This window comes from Vidua macroura, chromosome 26 (genome assembly GCF_024509145.1).
Source record: "Vidua macroura isolate BioBank_ID:100142 chromosome 26, ASM2450914v1, whole genome shotgun sequence".
Lineage (NCBI taxonomy): Eukaryota > Metazoa > Chordata > Aves > Passeriformes > Viduidae > Vidua > Vidua macroura.
In genome coordinates this window covers 5,794,675-5,817,786 of record NC_071596.1, presented here as the reverse complement: position 1 = coordinate 5,817,786, position 23,112 = coordinate 5,794,675, and the positions used below count along the sequence as shown (strand labels likewise).

Below are 23,112 nucleotides of genomic sequence, written 5' to 3'. Positions count from 1 at the left end.
TCCCCCCGCGGCAGCCGGGGACACCGGGGCGGCCCCCGCCGCACCCCCGGGGGGCAGGAGCGGCGCCCCCCGGGCCCTTCGGGGGCAGGGGCTGGGCCGGGGGTCCCTGCGGGTGCCAGGGTGGCCGCGGGTGGGCGGGGCGAGATTTTGGGGGGTGGGCACACGGCGGGAGGTGGTACCGGGGTTTCCGGGCTGGCACCCGCCGGGTGGGTGCCCGGGCTGGGGCTGGGTGGGCACAGCCGCCCTTGCGGTGCCCGCGGTGGGGATTTACCGGACCCGGCTCCTCGTGCCCCGCGTGTTCCCCGCCCGCAGCCCGGCCCGGGGGTCCCGGCGGTGCCGGGGGGCTCCGGGGCGCACCGGGCGGGCCGGTGACCTTGGCGAGCGGCCGGTCCTGCGCAGCGCCGGCACCGGGGCAGGGCCGGGCCGAGCTCCCGGTGTCGCCCCCTGCGCGGAACCGCAGCGGCGGCACCGGCGGAGGAGGCACCGGAGGAGGCACCGGCGGGCCCCTCCCGCGGGCCGGCACCGGGCTCACGGTGAGTGCGGGGCTGCGGCCGCCGCTCCCTCGCTGCGGGGCGGGCGCGGGGCACCGGGACGGGACCCCCGGGGCCGGGAGGGACGCGGCAGGCGAGGGTCTCCCGCTGCGGGGCGGCGGCGGCGGGAGCGGGGCTCCCCCCGCGCTGCGCTGTCCTCGCCCGGGCACCGGAGTCCCGCAGCCCCGGGGCTGCCGCCGCAGTGTCCCGCACTGCAACACCGCACCGGGCCCGGAGCGCCGCCACCGCCGCAGCCGCTGCCCCGAGCGGCGCCGGGACCCCCGCGGGGCTGCCCCGCTCCTCCTGCCCCCGCGGCGGCCACCGGAATGCCCGGGGGGGTTTTTTCCCCACTCCCCCTGCCCCCACCGGGCACCGGGACCCCCGCGGGGGGGGGGGGGGGTGCCCCGCTCCATCTGCCCGCGGACCGGGCACCGGGGCTGCCCTGCTCGCCCTCAGCCCGGGCTTGGCACCGGGACCACCGGGAGGGGTTGACCCTCTCCCCCAGCCCCCGGATCGGGCTCCGGGACCACCGGGGGGGCTGCCCCGCTTTTTGTGCCTCTCGAGCGGACCCCGAGCCCCCGGGCAGTGGCTGCCCCGCTCCCTTTGCCCCCGGACACGGCGTGCGGGACCACCGTGAGGGGCCGTCCCTCCCCCTGCCCCCCGATCGGGCAGCGGGACCCCCGGGGGGGCGCCGCGCTCCTCCTGCCCCCATCTAGGGGGGGCAGACCCAGAGCCAGGCTGGCATTTGGGGCACCCCAAGCGCGGGGCTCAGCATCGCAGCCCCCCGAGGAGGGGGAGGCGCCTCCCGCGCCCCCTCCGCGCTGTCCTTGGGCGGGGGGCGCGGCCGGGGGGTCTCGGGGGCGCCTCTGCCCGCTCCGTGCCCATCAGTTCCGTTTCCAGAGGTGCCATAAATAACGCAGGAGCTCCGGCCCGCTGCGGCTGCCGTGGAATATCCATCCCGCCTGGAAGCCCCGGGGCACGCCGAGCTCAGAGCCGGGGCCGGGGGTCCCTGCGGGGCTTGGGGGGCGGCCGGGGGGGGGGGCAGCGACCGCGCCAGCGCTGCCCGACCCCGCCTGGGCACGGGGTGGGTGACAGCGGCTGCGGGCACCCCTCGGGCTGGGCGCTCCTGGGGGGCAGAGCGGGGGATCCCCTCAGGCGCGGCGGGTTTGGGGGTGCTCAGGGCGCTGCTGTCCCCCCCCCCCCCCCCAGATGCGCCCCCAAAGCCCCTGGGCCGCTGGCCCCGCGGCGCTGCTGCTCCTCGCCGCCGTGGTCGCCACCGAGGCGCTGCCCAACGCCCGCGGCAGGAAGAAGGTGGTTCATGTGATGGGTGAGTGGGGTCGGGGTGCGGCGGGATCTGGGATGGGATTGGGATGGGTCTGGGATCGGGGGAAGCGCCCGCAGCCTTTGGGGTGTTGGGTTGAATGCCCATCAAAGCACGGCCAGGGCTGTGATGCGTCCCCCGCGTCCCCCCCGTCCCGTGGGAACCGTCCTGGGGTTACCCCGAGCTCTCCTTAGGGTTTGCAAAGTCCCACAGAAAAAGGGGAATTGCACCCGACGTGTGTCCCCACACCCCCATCCTGCTTTTCCCCTAAAAGCGGGGAATTACTTCATATCCACATCCTGCCTTGCCCCCAAAAGACCGGAATTCCCCCAAAAGTATGACCCCACCCCCCCATCCTGCTTTGCCCCTAAAAGCGGGGAATTCCCCCCAAAGCGCGTCCCCACATCCCCATCCTCATTTACCCCATAAAAAGGGCAACTCAACCCAAAAGATGCTCCCACATCCCGGTCCTGCTTTGCCCCCAAAAGAGAGGAATTCCCCCCAGAGTGTGACCCCCACATCCCCATCCTCCCTGGCCCCTGAAAGAGCGGAACTCCCCCCAAAAGACGCTCCCGTCCCACTTCGGCCCCTCCTGCGGGGGTGCTGGCAGGTCCCTCCCTGACCCCGCGTCCCTCCCGCAGAGGGTGACAGCGGCGCCGTGGTGGTGCAGACGGCGCCGGGCAAGGTGGTGACACACCGCGGTGGCACCATCATCCTGCCCTGCCGCTACCACTACGACGTGTCCGCGCACGACCCGGCCGAGATCCGCCTCAAGTGGACCAAAGTGACCGAGCCCATGGACTTCGTGGACGTGTTCGTGGCTCTGGGCAAGGCCCGCAGGGCGTTCGGGCCCTACCGGGGCCGCACGGCCCTGCAGGAGGACGGGGCGGGCGACGCGTCCCTCATCATCCGCAACGTCACCCTGCAGGACTACGGGCGCTACGAGTGCGAGGTGACCAACGAGCTCGAGGACGACACCGGCGTGGTCAAGCTGGACCTCGAAGGTGCCTGGGGATGTTCCCGGGGCGGCGTTCCCGGGGATTTGCACGCCCCCGTGGGTTTTGGGGCTGTCATGGGGTTTTATTGGCGGGGGAGGGTTTGGGGTTTGGGGTGGTGGCTCGTTGCGGGGTGAGGGTGGCGAGGGCTCGGAAAGCACCGGGGGACAGGGGTGGGGCAGAGGGAAAATGCTTCTTTAGGGGTTCAGGAGGTGGCAGAGGGGGGAAACGCTTCTTTAGGGGTTCCGAGGGTGCAGTTTGGGGGTGGCACGGGCTCAGAAAGCACCGGGGGACGGGAGTGTGGCAGCTCCGGGATGCTGGGAAAGGGGGAAAACTTTTTTGGGGGGGTTCAGGGGCGCATTTTGGGGGTGGGAAAGGGGGAAACCGCTTTTTTGGGAGCTCGGAGGGTGCAGTTTGGGGGTGCCAGGGCTCGCCTGGATCCCGTGAGGGCACCACAGCTGCTCCCAAATCCCAGAGCAGAACCTGCTGGAGTTCGGGGCTCCCTGCAGTCCCAAAACCCGGAACTCCCAAAACGTCTTGCAGGGGACAAGGAGAGAGATTTTTCCAGGCGATTCTCCCAACCAGAATTCCCATTTTCCCAAACCCCAGAGCAGAACCTGCTGGAGTTCGGGGCTCCCTGCAGTCCCAAAACCTGGATGTCCCAAACCTCCTTGCAGAGGGACGATGAGCGGGATTTCCCAGGCGATTCTCCCAACCAGAATCCCACCCCCTCCCATCCTCCAAAACCTCGCGCCGACCCCCCCCCACCCCAAAACAAGCCCAAAGCCACCCCAAACCCCTCCTTCGCAGGGGTGATCTTCCCGTACCACCCGCGCCTGGGGCGCTACACCCTGAATTTCCACGAGGCCCAGCAGGCGTGCCTGGAGCAGGACGGGATCCTGGCCTCGCACGACCAGTTACACCAGGCCTGGCTGGAGGGCATGGACTGGTGCAACGCGGGCTGGCTGCAGGACGGCTCCGTGCAGTACCCGATCTCCCGGCCCCGCGAGCAGTGCGGCCGCAAGGACACCCCCGTGGGCGTCCGCAACTACGGCTACCGGCACAAGGAGAGCGAGCACTACGACGCCTTCTGCTTCACCTCCAACCTCAACGGTGAGGGGAAACTGAGGCACGGGGGGAATGGGGGGGTGTCCCGGTGGTCGTCGGGGGAGGATGGAGGTGGAATGCAGCGCTGGTGGGGTTGGAGCACTGAGTTTCAGCCAAAAAAAGATTTTTTTTTTAAAGTCCAACTCTTTTTTTTTTTAGCCAAGACCTCGTCTTTCTTAGCCAAAACCTCTTTTTTTAACCCCAAACCTCTTGTTTTTAGCCGAAACCTATTTTTTTTTAATCCAAAACTTTTTTTTTTTTAATCCAAAGCCTTTCTTAGCCAAAACCTTTTTTTTTTTTAACCCCAAACATCTTGGTTTTAGCAAAAATCTGGGGTTTTTTTTTATCCAAAACTTGTTTTCTTTTTTCATCCAAAGCTTTTTTCTTTTTTCACAAAAAGAGCGGTTTTTTAGCGAAAACCTCTTTTGTTTAAGGAAATGCTTTGGGTGCTCCACAGGGCTTCCATCACTCACCTCCAGCCCCCCAAAAAAAATCATGTCGGAGGCTCCACAGTGCCGATACCCCTCAACTTCTCCAACCTCCCCAAAACCTTTCGAGGGAGCGCTTCCATCCACCACTTCCATCCCCAAAAAAACGCTTCGGGGGGGGGGGGCTCCAGAGCACTTGCACCCCTCACCCCACCCCGCTGCCGCGCAGGACCGAGGACGCTCCATGCCCCTTATCCCCCTCCCTTCGCCCCGCTTCCAGGCAAAGTTTATTTCCTGAAAACCTTCCGCAAGCTGAGCTACCCGGAGGCCGTGCAGGCGTGCAAGAACAACGGCGCGGCCGTGGCCAAGGTGGGCCAGCTGTACGCGGCCTGGAAGATCCAGCTGCTGGACCGCTGCGAGGCGGGCTGGCTGGAGGACGGCAGCATCCGCTACCCCATCGTCAACCCCCGCGCCCGCTGCGGCGGCCGCGAGCCCGGCGTGCGCAACCTCGGCTTCCCCGACAAGAAGTACAAGCTCTTCGGCGTGTACTGCTTCAAAAAGGCCGGAGAAGCCCCGCCCGCGGTGGGCGGGGGGCTCCCCAAACGCGTGTGAGGCTCGGGGTGGTCCGGCAGCACGCCCGGGTTTGGCCGGGGATCCCCCCCCCCGCCCCACCCCAGCCCCGCGCTGTGCGGGGAGCTGCGGGCAGCCCCCGCCAAGGGACGGGGAGGCGGCAGCGGCGCGGGCTGGCGGCCCTCGGTGGCGCTTGGGGACACCGGGGCGGCGGGAGGGGACGGGTTTGGTGAGCCCAGCCAGGAGCCTGCGCCCCGGGCCGGGGCTGGCTCCCCGCTCCTCGCAAGCTCTCGCTTCTCGACGCGCCTGTTGCATGCGCTAAAGGGCCGCAGGGCCCCCGGCCCTCCTCATCCTCACCCCGTCCCCGCGCTGACCGCCCCCGGGAGGTGCCGCAGGCCCCCCCCCCCAAAAAAAAAAAATCCCTCCCGTGGCGCTGGGCAAGGATTGGGGGCACCGGGTTTGGCTTCGTGCCTCGGCAGCCGGGGGGTCCCGCAGCCCCCCCGGGGCAGCTCCTGCTTGGCTTGGCCGGGGCCGGAGCGAGGAGGGGCCGGGGGGGCAGCGGCCGCTGTGCCCACCCGGCCGGGCACCGGCCGCAGGCTTTGGCAGCCCTGGACGTAGATGAAATAAAAGCTTCGGCCGCTTTGGAGAGCTGAGCGCGGCTCCGCCGTGTCCTTGGGGCAGCCCGGGGGTGGGGGGCTCGGGGCCCGTCCCCACCGCAGCCCTTGGATTTACCGGGCTTGGATCCAAGGAGCGGCAGCGGCGGAGCCGCCCCGCGGTGTCACAGGGCTGGCAGCGGTCACCGCGGGGGTGGCACGACACGGATGGGGACCCCCGGATCCGGAGGGGGCTCGGGACACGCTGCAGCTGAGCACAGCCCGTAAATCGCCTTTAATGACGGGAAATAAATATCTGCCGGGATGTCACGGCCCGGGGAGGGGACAGCGGGGCGGTGGGTGACAGGGGGAACCTCGGGGGCGGGTGATGGAGGATGTGTTAGGCAGGAATCACCCCAAAAAACCCATCGGCATCTCCCCCTCTCGAGAGGGACGCCGCGGCCACGCTGGCGGGCGACAGGGACACGCGTGGCGGCCACCACGGCGAGCAGGTGGCGGATGCGGCACGGGGAGCCCTGGGGGAGAGTTTGGGGGCTGCTCGGAATTAATGGGGTGCGGTGAGAGGAGGCAGCTGGGGAGCGGCGCCAGGCTGGGGGCACGACCCAAGGTCCCCAGGAAAGGGCGGGGGTCGCTCAACTGTTAAAAAAATTTATTAAAATGTCCAGCAGTACAGAAAGGCAGAGTCAGAAATGGGGAGGGGGCGTCAGGAGGGGGGTCGGGGAGGGGGTGGGGACACGGCAGTCACGTCGCAAACAGCAGAGGTCGGAAAGCGCCGTACACACACACACACGCAACTCCAACGGGGACCCGAAACGAACGGAAAGGGGACAGAACCAAACCGAGCACCCCCAAAGCAGGCGCGGAGCGGGACGGGGACCCCGCGGCCACCGTGTCCCCCCCCGCCCCACCCGTGCCGGCCGCGGGGACGCCCCGGGGTGCTGGGGCAGGGAAATGGGGGGGGGGGGGGCTGCTAAAAAACCAGAGCCACCCCAGGTGGGACGGGGGGGGGGCTGCCTGATTCACCCCCGATTTGGGGACAGGGACAGAGCCCAGCTTGGGGGGGTCCCTGCGCGGGGCTGGGGGCTCCAGCCCGGGCCGGGGGGCTGAGCGTGGGGCATGCAGGGAGGGCTGGGGACGCACACGCAGCCGCCCCCTCCGGATCCTATTCCCTACGGGGCCGGGCATCCTAAGGAGCTAAAGCCAAAAGGGGGGCTAAAAAAGGGGGGCGGGGAGGGGGTGGGACAGGGACGGGGGACGCCACCACATCCCCCGGGGAGACCCCTTTGTGCTCGCCCGGCTCTAGAAGTAGTGGCCCTCCTCCATCCAGTCCAGCCGGAGGTGCTGGCGGTGTTTTCGCCGCTCCTTGCGGGGTTTGTGGTGGTGGTGCTGGTGGTGCGGGTGGCTGTGCCGGTGCCGCCGGTGCCGCCGCGCTCGGTGCGACCGCCTGGCTAACGGGGGGCAAGGCAGGGCACGCGGGTGGGGGGGGGGGGGGTCAGCTCAGGGTCCCCCCCACCCAGCTCAGCCCCGGCCCGAGTCCCCCACTAACGTTTTGTGCAGAGGATTCTGGGCCGGTCCCACTTGCCGGTGCTGTGGCACTTGATGGTGGGCACGTGGCGCTGGGTGAAGCCCTCGTGGCACTGGTAGCGCACGCTGGAGTGGATGTTGTACTTCTCCTTCTTCTTCCCCACCGGGAAAGCGTTCGGCACCTCCGGGGGGGGCCCGCACAGCACTGGGAGGGGGGGGCACAGAGCTCCGTCACCCCCCTGTTGCTGGGAGTTACTGGGAGTTACTGGGAGGGGACAAGGGACACCGGTCCGGGCCACCCAGGAGCGCTCCCGCCCATCGCCGGGGACGCCGCTGGTGGCTCTGGGAGAGGGAGCTGTCCCCAGGGTTTAATTGGTTAATTAATGGCCTTATTGGGGCGTCATTAGCGCGCGGGGTGGGGAGGAGCATCTGGAGGTTAATGGAACTGCCCGAGGTAAGGAATGGGAATTTAATGGGTTTAATGGGAGCAAATTAAACAGATCCGAGCGCTGAGGGAGAGACTGATGGCGGGGAAGGAGGAAAAACGGAGATTTAGGGGAGAACTGCTGGAGTTCGCCTGGCAGAAGGGCTGGGAAAGGTTGGCCGGGGATAGCGAGGGGCATGGGGGCTGCGGGATGGGGACGGGGACACTGCGGGATGGGGACACCGGGACCTGCGGGGTGGGGACACCTGCGGGATGGGGACAGGGATGGCGGGGGCCGCGGGGTGAGGCCGTGCCAGGCGGGGCAGGCCGGGCGGGCGCTACCTGTGCCTTTCTTGCAGATGTAGGGCAGGTTGTAGTTGCAGGGCACGTCGTTCCACTTGCCGATCTCGTGGGACACGAGCACCACGCAGTCCTCGCCGCCCGCGAAGAAGTTGTCGGGTTGGTTCTCCCGCCAGTTCTCGTATTGCTGCGGGGCCACCGGGGAGGGTGACACCCTCCGCACCCCCTTCCCGCACCCCGAGCCCCCCCCGAGCCCCCAAAGGCCTCACCAAGCCGGTGTTGTCGGTCCACTGGAAGTCCTGCTCCACGATGCGGTCGTTGAGGCCGATCCAGGTGTTCTCGTGGCCGAAGCCTGCGGGGAGAGGCACCCGCGGCTCGCACGGAGGAGGCGAGCAGCACCCGGGGAGGGGGCCCTGGGGACCCCCGGCCCACCGTTGATGAAGGCGTGCTCCTCCTGCGAGTGGATGCTGGTGAGGTGCCCGGCCCGGCGCCGGCAGTCGCGCTCCGCGTCCTCCCAGGAGCGCCGGCGGGCGAAGTAGCGGTAGCAGTGGCCCTGGAACTTGTGCCAGTTGTGGTCGCAGCCCTCCGTGTCTGCGGGGACACGGCGACAGTGGCGGCGCAGCAAGGGACCGAGCGCGGCCCCGCCGTGCAGGATCCGTGTCCCCTTCCAGCCCCCCAAAGGCACGGGGGCTGGGCAGGGTCCCCGCGGTGACACAGCCGCGCTGGGGGGGGACACCGGCGGCTGTCCCCACCTTTCTCGCAGCGGCTGCCGCCGTAGCTGGGCAGGCAGAGGCACACGAAGGAGTTGACCTCGTCGATGCACGTGCCGCCGTTCTGGCACGGGCTGGACAGGCAGTCGTCGACGTCTGCGGGGACACCGGGAGCTGCGGGCACGGCGACACCGCCCGCCGCCACCGCCGCGCCCTCCGCTGCCGGCGCAGCGAGGAGGGGGCACGGCGCAGCGCTCGGAGCCGCGGTGCCACCCCCGCCCGGTGAAGCGCCGGCACTGACCGATCTCGCAGTTCTCGCCGGTGAAGCCCGGGGCGCAGCTGCAGCCGCACACGGTGCCGTTGGCACGGCTCGTCCCGCCGTGCAGGCACGGGTTGTTCTGGCACGGGTCCGGCGGCGCTGCGGGGCGGCAGCGGTGCCCTGAGCCAGGCTGGGGCGGGGGTGGGGGGGCAGCGGTGCCACCCCCGCTCCCATCCCATCGCCTCCCAGCGAGGAAATTCGGGTAAAAAGGAGCGACGCCGCCCAAACCTCCGCCTCAAGACCTCCCGTTCTCCCCGCGGCCACCGGCCCCGGTGCCCGCAGCTCACCGTGCCCGCTGGCGTTGCCGGTGCCCCCCCAGGCCAGCAGCTCCCGCTCGTCCAGCGCCGGCTCCTCCCCGCTGCCGCTGTCGGCATCCAGCAGTGGGGACCCCCCCGGGCCCCCCGGCTCCGGCTCCGCGGAGGGCTCCAGGAGCAGCCCCGCGCTCGGGGACGCGGCGGGCTCTGTCCCCCCGGGCTGGGGGGCACTGGGGGACGGCCAGGGCCCGCCGGTGGCCGAGCCGAGGGGCGCGGGGGGCTCCTCCCTCCTGGCCTCCCCGGAGGCGTCCTCCTCGCCGGGGGCTGGTGGAGCGTCCTCGTCTCCGGGGACAGTTGGGGGGCTGGGGGTGGCGGGGGACTGCCGGGGGTCCGGGGGGGACAGGAGGAGCTGCTCGGCTGCCCCCGGCCCCGGCTCGGAGCGCTGGGTGGGCTGTGGGTCTGGGGGAGCGAAGCCTGTGGACCCCTCCTCGGCCACCGGCTCCAGCACCGCCAGCTCCTCCGGCCGCTCGGTGCTGGCCCACAGCACCGCCTCGGTGGCCGTGGGCGAAGGGGACGGTGAGGGGACGTCCCAGGCCGGGGGGGACGCGGCTGCTTCGCTGCTGGGCTCGGCTGCGCCATTCCCAACATCCCTGGATTCCTCCGGCTGCTCCTGGCCGGGCTCGGCCGCCCCGTGGGGAGCCGCGGGGCCGGACCGGGCCCGGGGCCCGGGAGGAGCCCCCTCGGTGTGGCCGGGGGTGGCAGGGTGTCCCTCGGAGGGAGCCTCAGGCTGCAGGAATGTCACCGCCTTCCTCTGCCTCTCCAGCGCGCCGTCGCCCGGGGCCCCGCTGCCGTCCCCGCCGTCCCCGCGGGGCTGCGGGGACAGATCGGGACCCTCGGCCACCAGCGGGGCCGGGGGCAGCGGGGGCAGCGGGGGCACGGAGCCACCGCCCTCCTGGGGCGGGGTGTCCCCGGAGAAGTCCTCGGGGGCATCCGTGGGTAGCCTCGGGGAGTCCCCGCGGGCGCTGGGGACGCGGGGCTGAGCCCCACCCGCGGCGGTGTCCCGGTGGTCCCGAGCGTCGCGGGGAGTGGCGAGAGACGGGGACGGCACGGGCGGGGTCCCCGCGGGGGTCGCTGAATCCCCCGGGGCCGGCGAGAGGGACACCGGGGCGGTGGCCGGGGCCACGAGCTCTGCAAGAGACGGCGCCGCCATGGGGTCACCGAGAGGCGACCGCGCCGGGACCGCCGGCCGTGTCCGCTGTCACTCACCGGGGCTGATGTCCTCCTCCAGCGCGTTGGGGGACGCGTGGGGGCCCTCCCGCCGGGGGCTCTCGCTGCCGGCTCGGGGGGGGCTCCACAGCTCCACGGCGTTGGCTGCGGCTCCCTTCACCTCCTGCGCCAGCACGGGGGCCTGGGTGACAATCCCCGCTGTCACCGCGGTGTCCCCAGCTGCCGCCGCGGGGTCCCGGCTGTGCCGCTGGAACTGGAAGTGGCGCCCGTTGAGCCCGGGGTAGCTCCTCCTCGGGGCGCTGGAGCTGCCCGGGGGGGTGCTGGGGGTCTCCGGGGCCGCGCTGGGGACTGTCCCCAACCCGGGCGGTGACAAGGACGAGCCGGCGCTGCGCTCCAGGGCTGGGCTTTGGGGATGTGACGGGAGGGTGGCCGGGGGTCCCGCAGGGTCTCCTTGGGCCGGGCTGGCGCTGGGAGGGTCCCGCCGGGAGCTCTCCGGATCCACCACGTTGAGAGCCTCCTCCTCGTGGGGCCACGCCAGCGAGGTGGCCGCGGTGGGCGGCGGGGAGGTCGCACCGCCCGTCCCCGGCCCTGGAGCCGCCGGTGCCGGTGCCGGGGCGGTGCCCGGGAGGTCACCGCGCTGTGCCACCGGGCTGCCGCTGGCCGGCCGCAGCTGCTCGTCCTCATCGTCGCCCAGCCCCGCGGGCCCCGGCGGTGGCAGGAGGTCGTAGCGGTCGCGGGGGGTGTCGCGGGTGTCCCCCGATGTGCCCGGGTCCTCGCTGCGCTCCACCAGCACGTTGTCGCTGCCCGGCGGGTCGGGCGTGGGTGGCACCGGCGGCACCGGCTGCTCCGTGTCCCTGTGCTCCGCGGCTGTGGGGACACCACGAGCACCAGCGGTGGCACCCGGGGGTCCCGTAGCCCCCCTCGAGTGTCAGCACCGAGCACCGCATCCCCCCTCCCCGCACCCAGCCGGAGCTGAGCTCCCTCCCAGCGCCGCTCCCCTCGTTTATCTCATTAATTCCCCAATTAAATATTCATCCGCAGCAATTTTCCCGGCCGTGCCCACCGATCCCCGAGGGAAGGAGGGAGCGGCGGGGGAGGGTCTCGGCGGGTCCCCCTCACCTTTGTAGCAGTAGGCGTCGAATTTGGAGGCGGCGGGGGGGAAACCGGTGCGGTTTGGGAACTGGTAGAGGGTCCGCACCCCCGGGGCCTCGCCCCCGCACTTCCTGCGCGGCTGCCGGATGGGGTAGCGCACGCTGCCGTCGGCCAGCCAGCCCGGGTCGCACTGGTCCAGCCCCTCTCGCCACGCCAGGTACAGCTGGCCCGTGGTGGCCAGCGACGCCCCGCGGCCCCGGCAGTGCCGGCGGGCTCCCTGCCAGGTGAAGCGCCCCGGCACCGAGGCGTAGAACACGGTCCCTGCGGGAGAGGGGAGCCCTTGGGGACACGGCCGCGGCAAGGGATGGCTCGGAGCGGAGCGGCGCTTTTGGGACGTCCTCGTCACAGCCCGAGCGCTGTGGCCACGCTCGGGGGCCGTGCCAAGGGTGGCACGGAGCGCTGGCACCCACCCGGACCGCGGCTGGAGAGGGATGCGCGGAGAGGTGGCCGTGGAGGGACACCGTGGGCACCCAGCCGTGCCATGGCCACGGAGGGACACCGTGGGCACCCAGACGTGCCATGGCCAGGGAAGGACACCCCTGGGCACCCAGCCGTGCCATGGCCACGGAGGGACACCGTGGGCACCCAGCCGTGTCACAGCCATGGAGGGACACCCCTGGGCACGCAGTCGTTGTCCTGGCCACAGAGGGACGTCCCTGGGCACCCAGCCAGCCACACTGTGACCACGGAGGGACAACGTGGGCACCCAGCCACGCCACAATCACGGAGGGACACCGTGGGCACCCAGGCACACCACGGCCAGGGAAGGACACCCCTGGGCACCCAGCCGTGCTCCTGGGCACGCCACGGGCACGCAGGGACCCTCTGGGCACCCATTTGTGCTCCTGGGCATGCCGTGGGCACCAAGGGACCCTCTGGGCACCCATCCGTGCTCCTGGCCATGCCGTGGGCACGCAGGGACCCCTGGGCACCCATCGCGGGGCGCAGCCCTTGCCTCGCAGCTCCCGGGAGTAGCAGTAGACGTCGTAGAGCTCGGCGGGCTCCCTGCGGCCGTAGCTGCGCACGCCGGGGTGGCTCTCGCGGTCTCCGTAGCAGCCGGGCCGGGACAGCGTGATGGGGTACCTGCCGGGAGGGGCACGGTGGGCGCTGGGCTCCGCGGGGAGAGGCGCCCGGGGGTGCCGGGGGTGCCCGGGAGTGGCCCGGGGTGGCCCGGGGGTGGCCAGGGAGTGGCCCGGGGGTGGCCGGGGGTGGCCGGGGGTGCCCGGGGGTGGCCGGGGGTGGCCGGGTGTGGCCCGGGAGTGGCCCGGGTGTGGCCCGGGGGTGGCCGGGTGTGGCCCGGGGGTGCCCGGGGGTGGCCCGGGTGTGGCCCGGAGGTGGCCCGGGGGTGGCCCGCCCCGCGCACTCACCGCACGCTCTGGTCGCTCAGCCAGCCCGCGTCGCAGTTGTCGTAGCCGTCCTCGAAGGCGGCCTGGAGGTGCTGCGGGGAGGCGATGACGGCGGAGTTGTCGCGACAGGCGCGGCGAGCGGCGGGGAAGCTCAGCGCGTAGCGCTCGCCCGCGGGCCGGTAGTGGAACACAACGCCTGGGGACACAGGAGCGGGCACATGGGGCAGGAGGGCACAGCTGGGGCGGGAAGCAGGACTTGTGTGGGGCCCGTGGGGTGCAGGGCTGGCACGGGGTGCAGGGCTGGCACGGGATATAGGGCTGGCACGGGGCTTAGGCCTCAGACAGCTCACGGAGAGTCCGCAGGGCTCGTGGAGGGCAGAACTGGCACACGGTGCACGGGGCGCAGAGTTCGTGTGGGATGTGGGACTGGCGCCGGGTCCATGGGGTGCAGGGCTGGCACGGGGTGCAGGGGATGCAGGATTGGCACGGGGTGCAGGGCTGGCACGGGGTGCAGGGGATGCAGGATTGGCACGGGGTGCAGGGCTGGCACGAGGTTTAGGGCTCACGGGGTACAGAACTGCCACGGGGCGCTTGGGGCACGGCTTTTAGGGGGTGCAGGGGGTACATGGGGGGCACAGCTGCCGTGGGGGGCACAGGCTACGCGGGGTGTACAGATCCTGTGGGGTGCAGGGAACAAGTGGGGTGCACAGCTCACATGTGGGGTGCACAGCTCTCATGGCGTGCAGGGAACAAATGGGGTGCAGGGGACGAATGGGGTGCCCAGCTCTCATGTGGGGGTCATGGGTTCTGTGGGGTGTAGGGAACAAATGGGGTACAGGGAACGAATGGGGTGCCCAGCTCCCATGGGGTGCACAGCTCTCATGGGGTGCAGGGAACAAATGGGGTGCCCAGCTCTCATGTGGGGGGTCATGGCTTCTGTGGGGTGTAGGGAACAAATGGGGTGCAGGGAACGAATGGGGTGCCCAGCTCTCATGGGGTGCCCAGCTCTCATGGGGTGCCCAGCTCTCATGAGGTACAGGGAACGAATGGGGTGCCCAGCTCTCATGGGGTGCCCAGCTCTCATGGGGTGCCCAGCTCACATGAGGTACAGGGAACGAATGGGGTGCCCAGCTCTCATGGGGTGCACAGCTCTCATGGGGTGCCCAGCTCACCCACCCTCCCTCGGCCCCAGGGGCTGCAGGACCCCCCCCCAGCGCCCCCCCGGCCGTGCCCCCGCCGTGCCCGCGGCCGTGCCCGGCTCACCCGTCACCTCCAGCGGCAGCAGGTCCTGCTCGTCGTCGATGCCGGCCACCACCTCGCAGCGGTAGAGCCCCGCGTCGCTGGCACGGGCCGCCCGCAGCTGCAGCGTGGCGTTGGAGCGGTCACGGGCGTAGCCGGGCAGCGACACTCGGCCCTCGTAGGCTTTCACCACCTTCACCGCGTTCTCCTTGGCCACCAGGATGGGCACGTCCTCCCTCTGGCCGGTGGCCGAGCGCACCTTGCTCCATTTGACGCGGGGCGGCTCCGGGGGCTCGTTGGGCCCCAGCGAGGCCGAGGGGTGCAGGAGGAAGAGGCAGGGCAGCGTCACGGGCTCCCCCAGCCCCACGCGCACCGCCTGGTGCTGCACCCTGGTGATGTGGATCACCTTCCCCTCGTCCTGCGAGCCTGCGGGGAGGGTTGGGGGGCATGGCAGGGTGTGGGGGGGCTCCGCTCCGGGCACCCCCCCCCCCCCCCCCGAGCCCCCCAGGAGGAGCAGGAACCGGGAGGATGGAGTGGCTGCAGCCCGACCTTGACCCCTCTGGGGATGAACCCCCAGCTCGGATGGAGGTCCGCGCCTCCCCCGGGACGCTGCCCAGCCCCCTCGGGATGTCGCCAGGCTGTGGCCGCTGCTCTGCACCCGTGGGTGCCACACGGCTGCCAGGGGACACCAGCACGCCCCGGCCCTGCCCGCAGAGGGGGATCCCTGGCCAAAGACGCCACCTGACCCTGGTGGCACCAGCGGAAAAAGCCACCCCCGTGCTGGGGTAAAGCGTGGCAGGGCCGCGACCACCCTCTCCTCCTCCTCCTCCTCCTCCTCCTCCTCCTCCTCCTCGTCCCGCACTAATCCCGTCCCAGCCAGTGCAGGCTCCCAGCGCAAATCCCCCGCGTCTCGGACCCCCCGTGGACCCCCCAGTGGGGTCAGGGACCAGCTGGGGGAGGGGGACAGCCACTAATCCCCCCCCGGGACCTTCCTCCCCCACCCTCCCCGCACCCCGCGCCCTCGGCTCATGGGGGCACGGGCGATCCCAAAGCCCCCCGTGCCGCGGTGTCCCCGCCGCGGGGGACGGGGTGGGGGGACGCGGCTCAGAGCCTCGGCAAATCCCCGGGGGGCTCAGCTGGGCCGTGGGGAGGGGGATTAAGGATTTAAGGTCTCGCCTGCAGCGATCCCAGCGCGGAGGGAGGGGGCACGGCCGCCTGGGGGGCTTCTCCCTCACTAATCCCGCCGCAGCCCGAGCCCTGCCCGGGGTTTTATTGCCCGTCGCGATTTATCCCGGCCCAGAGTTCATTATTCATCGCCGTTCGCTCCCTAATTAGCCCCGGCCGCCGAGCACTCACCCAGGACGGCGATGGGGAGGAGGGAGAGCCCGAGCAGGACCCAGCAGGCGGCATCCCCCATCACAGGGACCATCCTTGACCTGCAACGACAGCGCGGGCTGCCAGGCCGGGCTCGCCCGGCCCGCCGTGCCCCCGGGCCGGCAACCACCGCGGCGGGAGCGGGATGGGCCCCGCTAGCCCGGGGACGGCGGCGTTTCAGCCCAGGCAGCGGCGCGGGAGGAGCGGGGATGTCCCTCTGTGTGCCCGCCGCGCCGTGACACCCCCGAGGCACCCCCGAGGCACCCCCGAGGCACCCCCGAGGTACCCCCGAGACACCCCCGAGGCACCCCCGAGGTACCACCGAGACACCCCCGAGGTACCCCCGAGGTACCACCGAGGTACCACCGAGGTACCCCTACCACCACCATCACCCAGAGCCCACCACCATCACCCAGTTCCATCAAACAACTCCCACCACAACCATCACCTGGCACAGGCATCACCCGGTGCCCACCACCATCATCCAGTGCCCACCACCATCACCCGGTGCCCACCACAACCAGCACCCAGTGCCCACCATCAACACCCAGTGCCCACCACCGTCACCATCACCATCACCCAGTGCCCATCACTGTCACCCAGTGCCCACCATCATCACCCAGTGCCCACCACCATCACCCAGAGCCCACCATCATCACCCAGTGCCCACCATCACCATCACCCAGTGCCCACCATCATCACCCAGTGCCTGCCACAAACCCCGAGTCCCCCCCCCCCCACAGATCCATGCTGGAATTCGCTGCTCCCTGCTCTTCCCCGATCCCTGCCCTGTCCCAGATTTGGGGGCCACGCGGCCTTTGGGGGGCACCAGGAGCCCCCCGCGCCTCTCCAGCTGCCCCAAAGCGAGTGTGCCTGGCCCCCCACCCCCGGTGCTCCATTTCCCAGCCCTCGGTGCCTCCCCCTGTCCCTTCCGTGCTTTTATGGGATGAAAATAGAAAGAAAGAGCGAAATGGCGAGAAAAGAGGAGACCCCCCGCTGGCAAAGGGCCTTTTCGAGGATGCAAACCCGCGTTTTATCTGATTTCTTCTCAAGAAAAAAGCCTCTGCCTCCAAAGCCAGCTGCTGGGAGGGGACAGGGGACAGGGAGGTGACCTGGGACGCTGCCGGGCTCAGGAGTGGGCAGCGGGATGCGCCTCTGCCCGGATAAATCTCCCGGGAGCTGGAAAACCCCAGAGCAGCCCCGGGGCACCGCCAGCGGCTCCTTCAGCGCTGCTCGGAGATGCTCCGGGAAGGAAATTCCGCCAGGTCAGCCTCACCAGCACCAAACTCTGCCCGTTTCTCCCGCTCCAGGGGGAAAATACAAATCCCTTTGGCAAAAAAAAATATAAATTCCTCGCTACTTTGGGGCTCGGGAGGCTGCGGCTGCTCCCGTTGAAATTTTAATTTTGGCTTTTTGAGGTGTCCAGGAGCTCTCCCAGGACAAAGCAACAGCGCCGGGACCTCGGTCCAGGCACCGCTGGGGACATCGGGTGCGGGACGGGGACATCCAGGACACCCAGCACCAGGGGACAAACGAGGGTGCCCCGGGCTGTGCTCACACACTTCCCGAGGCTTCGGACCATTCCCGTTGGGTTTTCCCACTTTTTGAAAGATTTCTTGGGATTCCCACCCATCTTCTTTTTGTCGCCGCTGCAGCTTCCAGGCGATTTTTTTCCCCATCGAAAGGCAAACGAGGATATTTGGGGGGACAACAGCGGTGGGGTCTCGCTCCCTGCCACCTTCCTGCGACCTTCCCCTTCTCCATCCTCCTCCTCCCCAGCCCGCGGAGCGCCCGGTGACAACTCAGGGCCGCCAGCCCCGAAGCGACGGGTCCCACCCGCGGTGCCACCCCGGGCTGGTGGCAGGGGCAGCCCGCGGGGAGCCGCGTGAAGGCGAGGAGTAGAAATCCAGCTGGGAGCAGAAATGCTCCTCGGAGTATTTACTCAGAGCCGGCTCCCCGCTGAGCAAACAGCCGCGATTTCTTCAAATGTTAAACACAAAAGTTGCTCTTTGGATTTTTCCAGCGTCTTCCCGGGATTTGAGGGATGGGGCTGGAGGGGTGGGATGGGGGTCCCTGACCCCGGCCCGGTGGGCGCTGCTGGGGGCTCGGGGTTGGGGATTTGGGGTCACACGGCTGAGCCGTGGCTTCCCTGCCATCAGCATTCCTGCAGGATTTGCTTTCGCAGCAGGAAAAGTGGGAAAGGCCGGGCCGGCAGCACCTGGGAAAGCTCAGCTGTCCCCAGAGTCCCCCCGCAGCAGGGACAGGACACACCTCTGCTCCTCTGGGGACACCCGGCTGTCACCGCTGTCCTTGGCGCACGCAGGGGACACATTCCCATGGCTCTGCTCCTGTCCCCGCTCCTGCCCGCAGCCCCGCACCGCACCCCCGGCAAGACGCTGAGCCGGCAAAAACTTCCTCCCAGGGTCAGGACAGGTGACACGGGACGCGCCAGCCCTGCGGGGACGGGGCCACCACACGCGGTGTCCCCTCGCAAGGTCCCCGCAGCCGGGCAGTGACCCCGGGACCGAATCGTTCCCCCCGCGTCGCCCACGGGGCAGCCCCGCCGGGACTGGGGCAGCCCGGGGTGGCACCGCCACATCCCGACCCTGCGGTGGCACGGCCACATCCCGACCCTGGAGTGGCACCGCCACATCCCGACCCTGCGGTGCCACGGTCACATCCCGACCCTGCGGTGGCACGGCCACGTCCCGACTCTGGAGTGGCACGGCCACATCCCGACCCTGGAGTGGCACGGCCACATCCCGACCCTGGAGTGGCACTGCCACATCCCGACCCTGCGGTGGCACCGCCACATCCCGACCCTGCTGTGGCACGGCCACGTCCCGACTCTGGAGTGGCACGGCCACATCCCGACCCTGGAGTGGCACGGCCACATCCCGACCCCGCGGTGGCACCGGGATCGGCCCGGGGTGGATCCCGGATCCCAGGCAGGATCCAGCCGGGATTCCCAGGGAAAGCAGGGCGGGCCGGGCCATGCGGGTGTCACCACGCAGTGCCCGGTGGTGACAGCGAGGCGAGGGGGGTGGCACAGGGGCGGCGAGGTGCCACCAAAGCCCGAATTTCACGGCGGGGGTGTCTCCCCGCAGTCAGGGCGGTGTCACCGTGACGTCCCCAAGGCCACGTGGCTCGGCCCCCTCGGGGACAAGGAGCGTGTCCCTGTCCCCTCGGCGTCCCAGCCCAACCGGGGGAACGGCAGACCAGAGAAATTTAAAATAACGCCGGTGCAAAACGCCCCCCCCCAAATCCCCCCCAAACCCGGGCGAACATTTTCACATCTGTCACTAGCTGTCACCTCATGAATAATTCATCCTGCTCATGAATATGCAAAGCCGGGGCTGGTGATTAGCTTGAGCTGAAACAGAGCTTAATTCCACACAGGCCGCCGGGACCACCCGGTCAGTTCGGGGGTCACCTGTCCCCCCCAACCTGCCCCGAGCCCGGGCTGGGCCGGGGGCGGGTCCCGGGACCCGCACGGAGCAGAGGGGACATTTGGGACAGCGCTGGGGACACGGGATGGGTGGCAGGACACAGGGGGCACTGCCCACCCACCCGGGCAGCCCGGATGCAGCCGGACACCGGTGTCCCCACCCCTGGGGACACCCCAGCCCTGGGGGTGCCACCAGCTGTGCCCATGCCCACCGCAGCCCCCATGACCTCTGCTATCCCCGCGGGTCACTCCGGCCCGCGGTGCCACCAAACGCGCACGCGACATCCCGGTGCCCACCCCCGCGGCGTGCCCCCCACCCACCCCCCCCCCGCCGCTGCCACCCCGGGGGCTGCTCCTGCACCCCCACCCCCAGCCCCGAGCACCCCTGACCCCCCCCTCGCCCCAGCACCCACCTCCCTCCCAGCGCCGCGGTGTCCCCGCCGCCCCAGCGGGGACCGGGGTGTCCTCCGGGGGTGTCCCCGGGGCTGCGCGGCCGCGGCAGGAGCCCGGCGGCGGGGCCGGCTCGGCGTCCCCTCCTCTCTGCCCACAACAAAGGAATTCTGCAAACCTCGCTGCCGTCACATCTCACAGGCAACGTGATGCTCCCCGCTCCCCCCAGCCTGCCGGAATAAATTAGCACCTCGGGAAACTGTGATCCCGGCCAATATGGGCCCTTTGCCGGGTGCGATTTTTATTAGGCAGACAGTCTGCAGCCTTTATTTTAGAATTTGCTCCTCTTTTTTTTTTTCTCTTTTTTTTTTTTTTTTTTTTTTTTTTTTTTTTTTTTTTTTTAATTGATTTCTCCGTTTTGCCCCGCTTTCTGCCTCTCCCCGAGCGCCGCGGGAGCCCCAGAGCCGGCGCAGCATCGCTCCGAGCCCTCGGCTCCATCGCCAGCCCTGCCGGTGGCTCGGCCACACGCTGGGAGTGACTCCCGACACCGTGCCCGGTGACAAAACCGGGAGGAGAGCCCCGGGCCGGTGGGCCTGGCACGGATCCAGGCCGCTGGCACCGCTGTCCCACCGATGCTGGGGCTGCCGAGCCCCTCGCCCTATCCGCACCCACATCCGTCCGTCCATCCCGGCTTCTCCACGCTGTGTCCCCGACGCTGGGGACATCCTGGCCATGGCACTGCCACCCCGGGACGGGGACATTCCCGGCTCCCGACCCGCCAGGGAGCCACCACTGCCACCAGCGGCCCAGGCGCACCCGGCTGTGCCACCGCAGGAGGTGACACCCTGGTGGCACCCTGTCCTGCCACCCCTCTGCTTGCCCTCTGTCTCGCTGCCAGCTCCTGGGGCACTCAGGGCACGGTGTCCCCTGTCCCCAGCCGTGTCTGTCCCATGTCCTCAGCGCCGGTGATCCCCAGCCCCCCTCAGCGTCCCCAGCCCTTGAGAGCTCCGGTCCCCGCGGTGTCCCCCTGTCCTGGTGTCCCCACAACGCCAGTGGCCACGCCCCCTTTGTCCGGCTGTCCCGGTGCCCCCGATCCCCGCAGTGTCCCCTCCGGCCCCGCTGTCCCCAAGCCCTGCCCCCCCATCCCTGACAGCTCCCTGTCCCCTCAGTGTCCCCACGCCAGGGCCACCATCCCTCACCCCGGCCCCCACAGTGTCCCCCCACACCGAGTGTCCCCCACCCCCAGTGCGTCCCCAGCCCGGGTCCGTCCCGCTCCTGCCACAGCCGTGCCGGTGTCACCGTCCCCATCCCCGCCACCGCCGCCGGGACCCGCGGGCCCCCCCCACCCCCGCATTCCCCAGCTCGGATCCGTCCCGCCCCTGCCGAGGTGGCGCCGGTGTCGCTGCCGGTGTCACCGCCCCCATCCCCGTCCCCGCAGCAGTGCCGGTGCCGGTGTCACCGTCCCCATCGCCGCCACCGGGCCCCGCATTCCCGCAGCCCCCGCAGCCCCGCCGCGTGCCCAGCCCGGATCCGGCCCGGATCCGGCCCTCTCGCGCCGTGGCGCTGCCGGTACCGGTGTCAGTGTCGCTGTCACCGTCCCCATCCCCGCCACCGGGCCCCGCACCCACGGCGCCCCCAGCGCGGATCCGTCCCGCTCCTGCCGTAGCCGTGCCGGTGTCCCCATCGCGGCAGCGGGGGCGGTGCCGCTGCCGGTGCCGGTGCCGCACGTACCTGGTCCGTGCTCAGGGCGCGCCGGGACTCATCGCCGCCGGTAGAGCCGAGCACTCCCGCCGGCACCGGGGGCTTAAAAGCGAGGCTCGGAGAGGGGGGCAGCGGGCCGGGCCCCCCCCGGAGGGGGCCGAGCCGGGCCGGGCCGGGCCAATCGCGGCTGGCGGCGGGCGCGGGCCCCCCCCCGACCCCCGCCGGTGCCGCCGGTGCCGCCCGCCCGCACCTGCCCGCAGCGGCGGAGAACCCGCGCCCGCTCCGCGCTGCCCGGCGCAGGGCGAGGGGCGGCCGCGCATGCGCCGCCCCCCCCCCCCCCAAACCCGGGCCAACCCCCCCAAAACCGGGGCCGCCCCCTCCCCATCGAGCGGGGCCGCCTCTCGCACCCCGCGCAGCGTGGAAGGGGTTGGGGGGGGTCCCTGTAGTGAGGGGGGGTCTCTGAGAGAGCTGGGGGGTCCATGGAAGAGGGGGGGCTGTGAAGGGGGTGGGGTCCCTAGGAGGATGTGGGGGGGGGGTCGCTGTAATGGAAGCAGGAAAAGAGGGGGGGACCCAGCGGGATTTTTTGGGGGTGTTTCCAAAAAAGGGGAAACGTCTTCCAGCCCCTCCACACCCCAAAATTCCCTTTAAGCCATTCAGGGCGCGACCCCAGCCCCCCACACCCCGGCATGGGGCCGGAATGGGGTGCGGGGGGGGGGGCTGGAAGATGCTGCGGGTGGATAAAGACTTCAAAAAGCCCCAAACCCCCCCCCCGCCAAAAAATGGGTGAGATTCTCCAAAGAGCTGCGCTACCAGAAACGACCCCCAAAAAGGGGGAAGAAAACCATCACTGAGCTATTGGAGGGGCTTTTTTTTTGGGTGGGGGGTGGTGGGGGGGTCACCTTCCCGCCGGTGACTGAAGAATGCCAGCCTGTCTCCCACGACTTGGCACCAAAAAAAGAGAATCCCCCCCCCCCCCTCCCTATTTCGCCCATAGGATGGATCCGTGGAAACCCGAGAGCAAAGTTCTCATTTCCGACTCCATTGTGCCAGACTTTTGGTGGCGTTTCCTGCCTTTTGTGAGCCCCCCCTGCTCCGGCACAATCCCGGCGTTGCCGGCGCACAGAGCTCCTCTGTTCCCCTCCTTTATGTGGCTGCAGCTGGCGGGCCCGGCCCCGTGGAGGTGCCCATGGGGGGACAGGGACAGGGGGCACCGTCCCCGTGGGCTCTGCCAAGGGGAATTAGGGAGAGGGTCCCGGGGGGTTTGGTATCGCGGCTTCTTCCCGCTCCCGGAGGATCCAGACACCCCACGGATCTTTGGAGAGGGCACCCCGGGGTGGTTTTTGGGTTTTTTGGGAGGAGAGGATGTGCCAGGAGTGGTCCATGGGGTGGGGCCGGCTCTGAAATCCTCACCTGGGCACCCTCTGGGTGCGCCTCCCCCAGCACAGCTGGGTCCTGCTGGGACCTGCAGCCCCAAATCCTTCCTCCTGCTCTTCGTCTTCCCAAATTTCACCTGGAAATCCGGCAGCGTGCGCGGATCAGGGATCGGATGGGTTCACCCCGCATTCCCGGTGGGAATGTCGGGTGGGCCCAGCACCCATCCCAAAAAAAACTCCACCGCAGCTGCTCACAGCGCGACCCCGACCCTCGAAAGGGCCCCGGAGCCCCTCGGGGACTAAAGGTGAGGGAGGGGCGACCCCGGGCCGCCCCCCAGGGGACACAGAGCACCGGGCATGTGTCACCGGCCGTTTTGGTGGCAGGGGAAGGCGCCGGCAGTGACTGAGCCGAGCTCGCGTCTCAAGTGGAGATGAATGTCACAGCAGCCACCCGCCAGCGCGGCTCGGGGACCGGGGTGCCACCGACACCTCCCCCCGCTCCTCGGCGGCTGCTCCGTGCCCAGGGACGCGCTGGGGACCAGCTCCTCCACTGGCACCAGCTTGGCGTCCCAGTGTCCTCCCTCCAGCCGGGAGGTGACTTCATGGGGTGCCATCGCCCTGTGAGCCCAGCAGCCTGCCCGGGGTGGCAGAGCCAGCGCTGGCACGGAGCGGTGTCCCGGTGTCGCCGTGCTCGCCCAGGGTGGGGTCCCCCCACCCCTCCAGCCCCGAGCTGCTCCCACGGGGCAGAACCTGCTCCCACCGTGTC

General features: G+C 70.1%; 2 protein-coding genes across 3 annotated transcripts; one reads left to right on the top strand and one right to left on the bottom strand.

Annotated features, from left to right (window-relative positions):
* The first annotated feature begins 185 nt into the window (after positions 1-185).
* On the top strand, positions 186-5,604 carry HAPLN4 (hyaluronan and proteoglycan link protein 4). Its single transcript, XM_053999474.1, has 5 exons — positions 186-533; positions 1,740-1,857; positions 2,493-2,855; positions 3,657-3,959; positions 4,662-5,604. Exons 2-5 carry the CDS (start codon positions 1,740-1,742, stop codon positions 4,991-4,993), a joined length of 1,116 nt encoding a protein of 371 aa, XP_053855449.1. The 5' UTR covers positions 186-533; the 3' UTR covers positions 4,994-5,604.
* A 595-nt stretch (positions 5,605-6,199) lies between these two features.
* NCAN (neurocan) lies at positions 6,200-21,168 on the bottom strand. 2 transcript variants are annotated; one of them, XM_053999360.1, is made up of 15 exons: positions 21,004-21,168; positions 15,417-15,496; positions 14,085-14,486; positions 12,843-13,017; positions 12,431-12,558; positions 11,443-11,736; positions 10,363-11,190; positions 9,130-10,284; positions 8,825-8,941; positions 8,566-8,679; positions 8,246-8,404; positions 8,083-8,165; positions 7,856-8,000; positions 7,112-7,294; positions 6,200-7,009 (listed from the first exon to the last, which is right to left on the bottom strand). In XM_053999360.1, the coding sequence occupies exons 2-15, from the start codon at positions 15,487-15,489 to the stop codon at positions 6,735-6,737; spliced, it is 4,131 nt and encodes a 1,376-aa protein (XP_053855335.1). In that variant the 5' UTR covers positions 15,490-15,496; positions 21,004-21,168; the 3' UTR covers positions 6,200-6,734. The 2 variants fall into 2 exon arrangements, with proteins under 2 accessions (XP_053855335.1, XP_053855336.1); XM_053999361.1 differs by having other exon boundaries at positions 6,775-7,013; positions 21,004-21,167.
* Between the last annotated feature and the right edge of the window lie 1,944 nt (positions 21,169-23,112).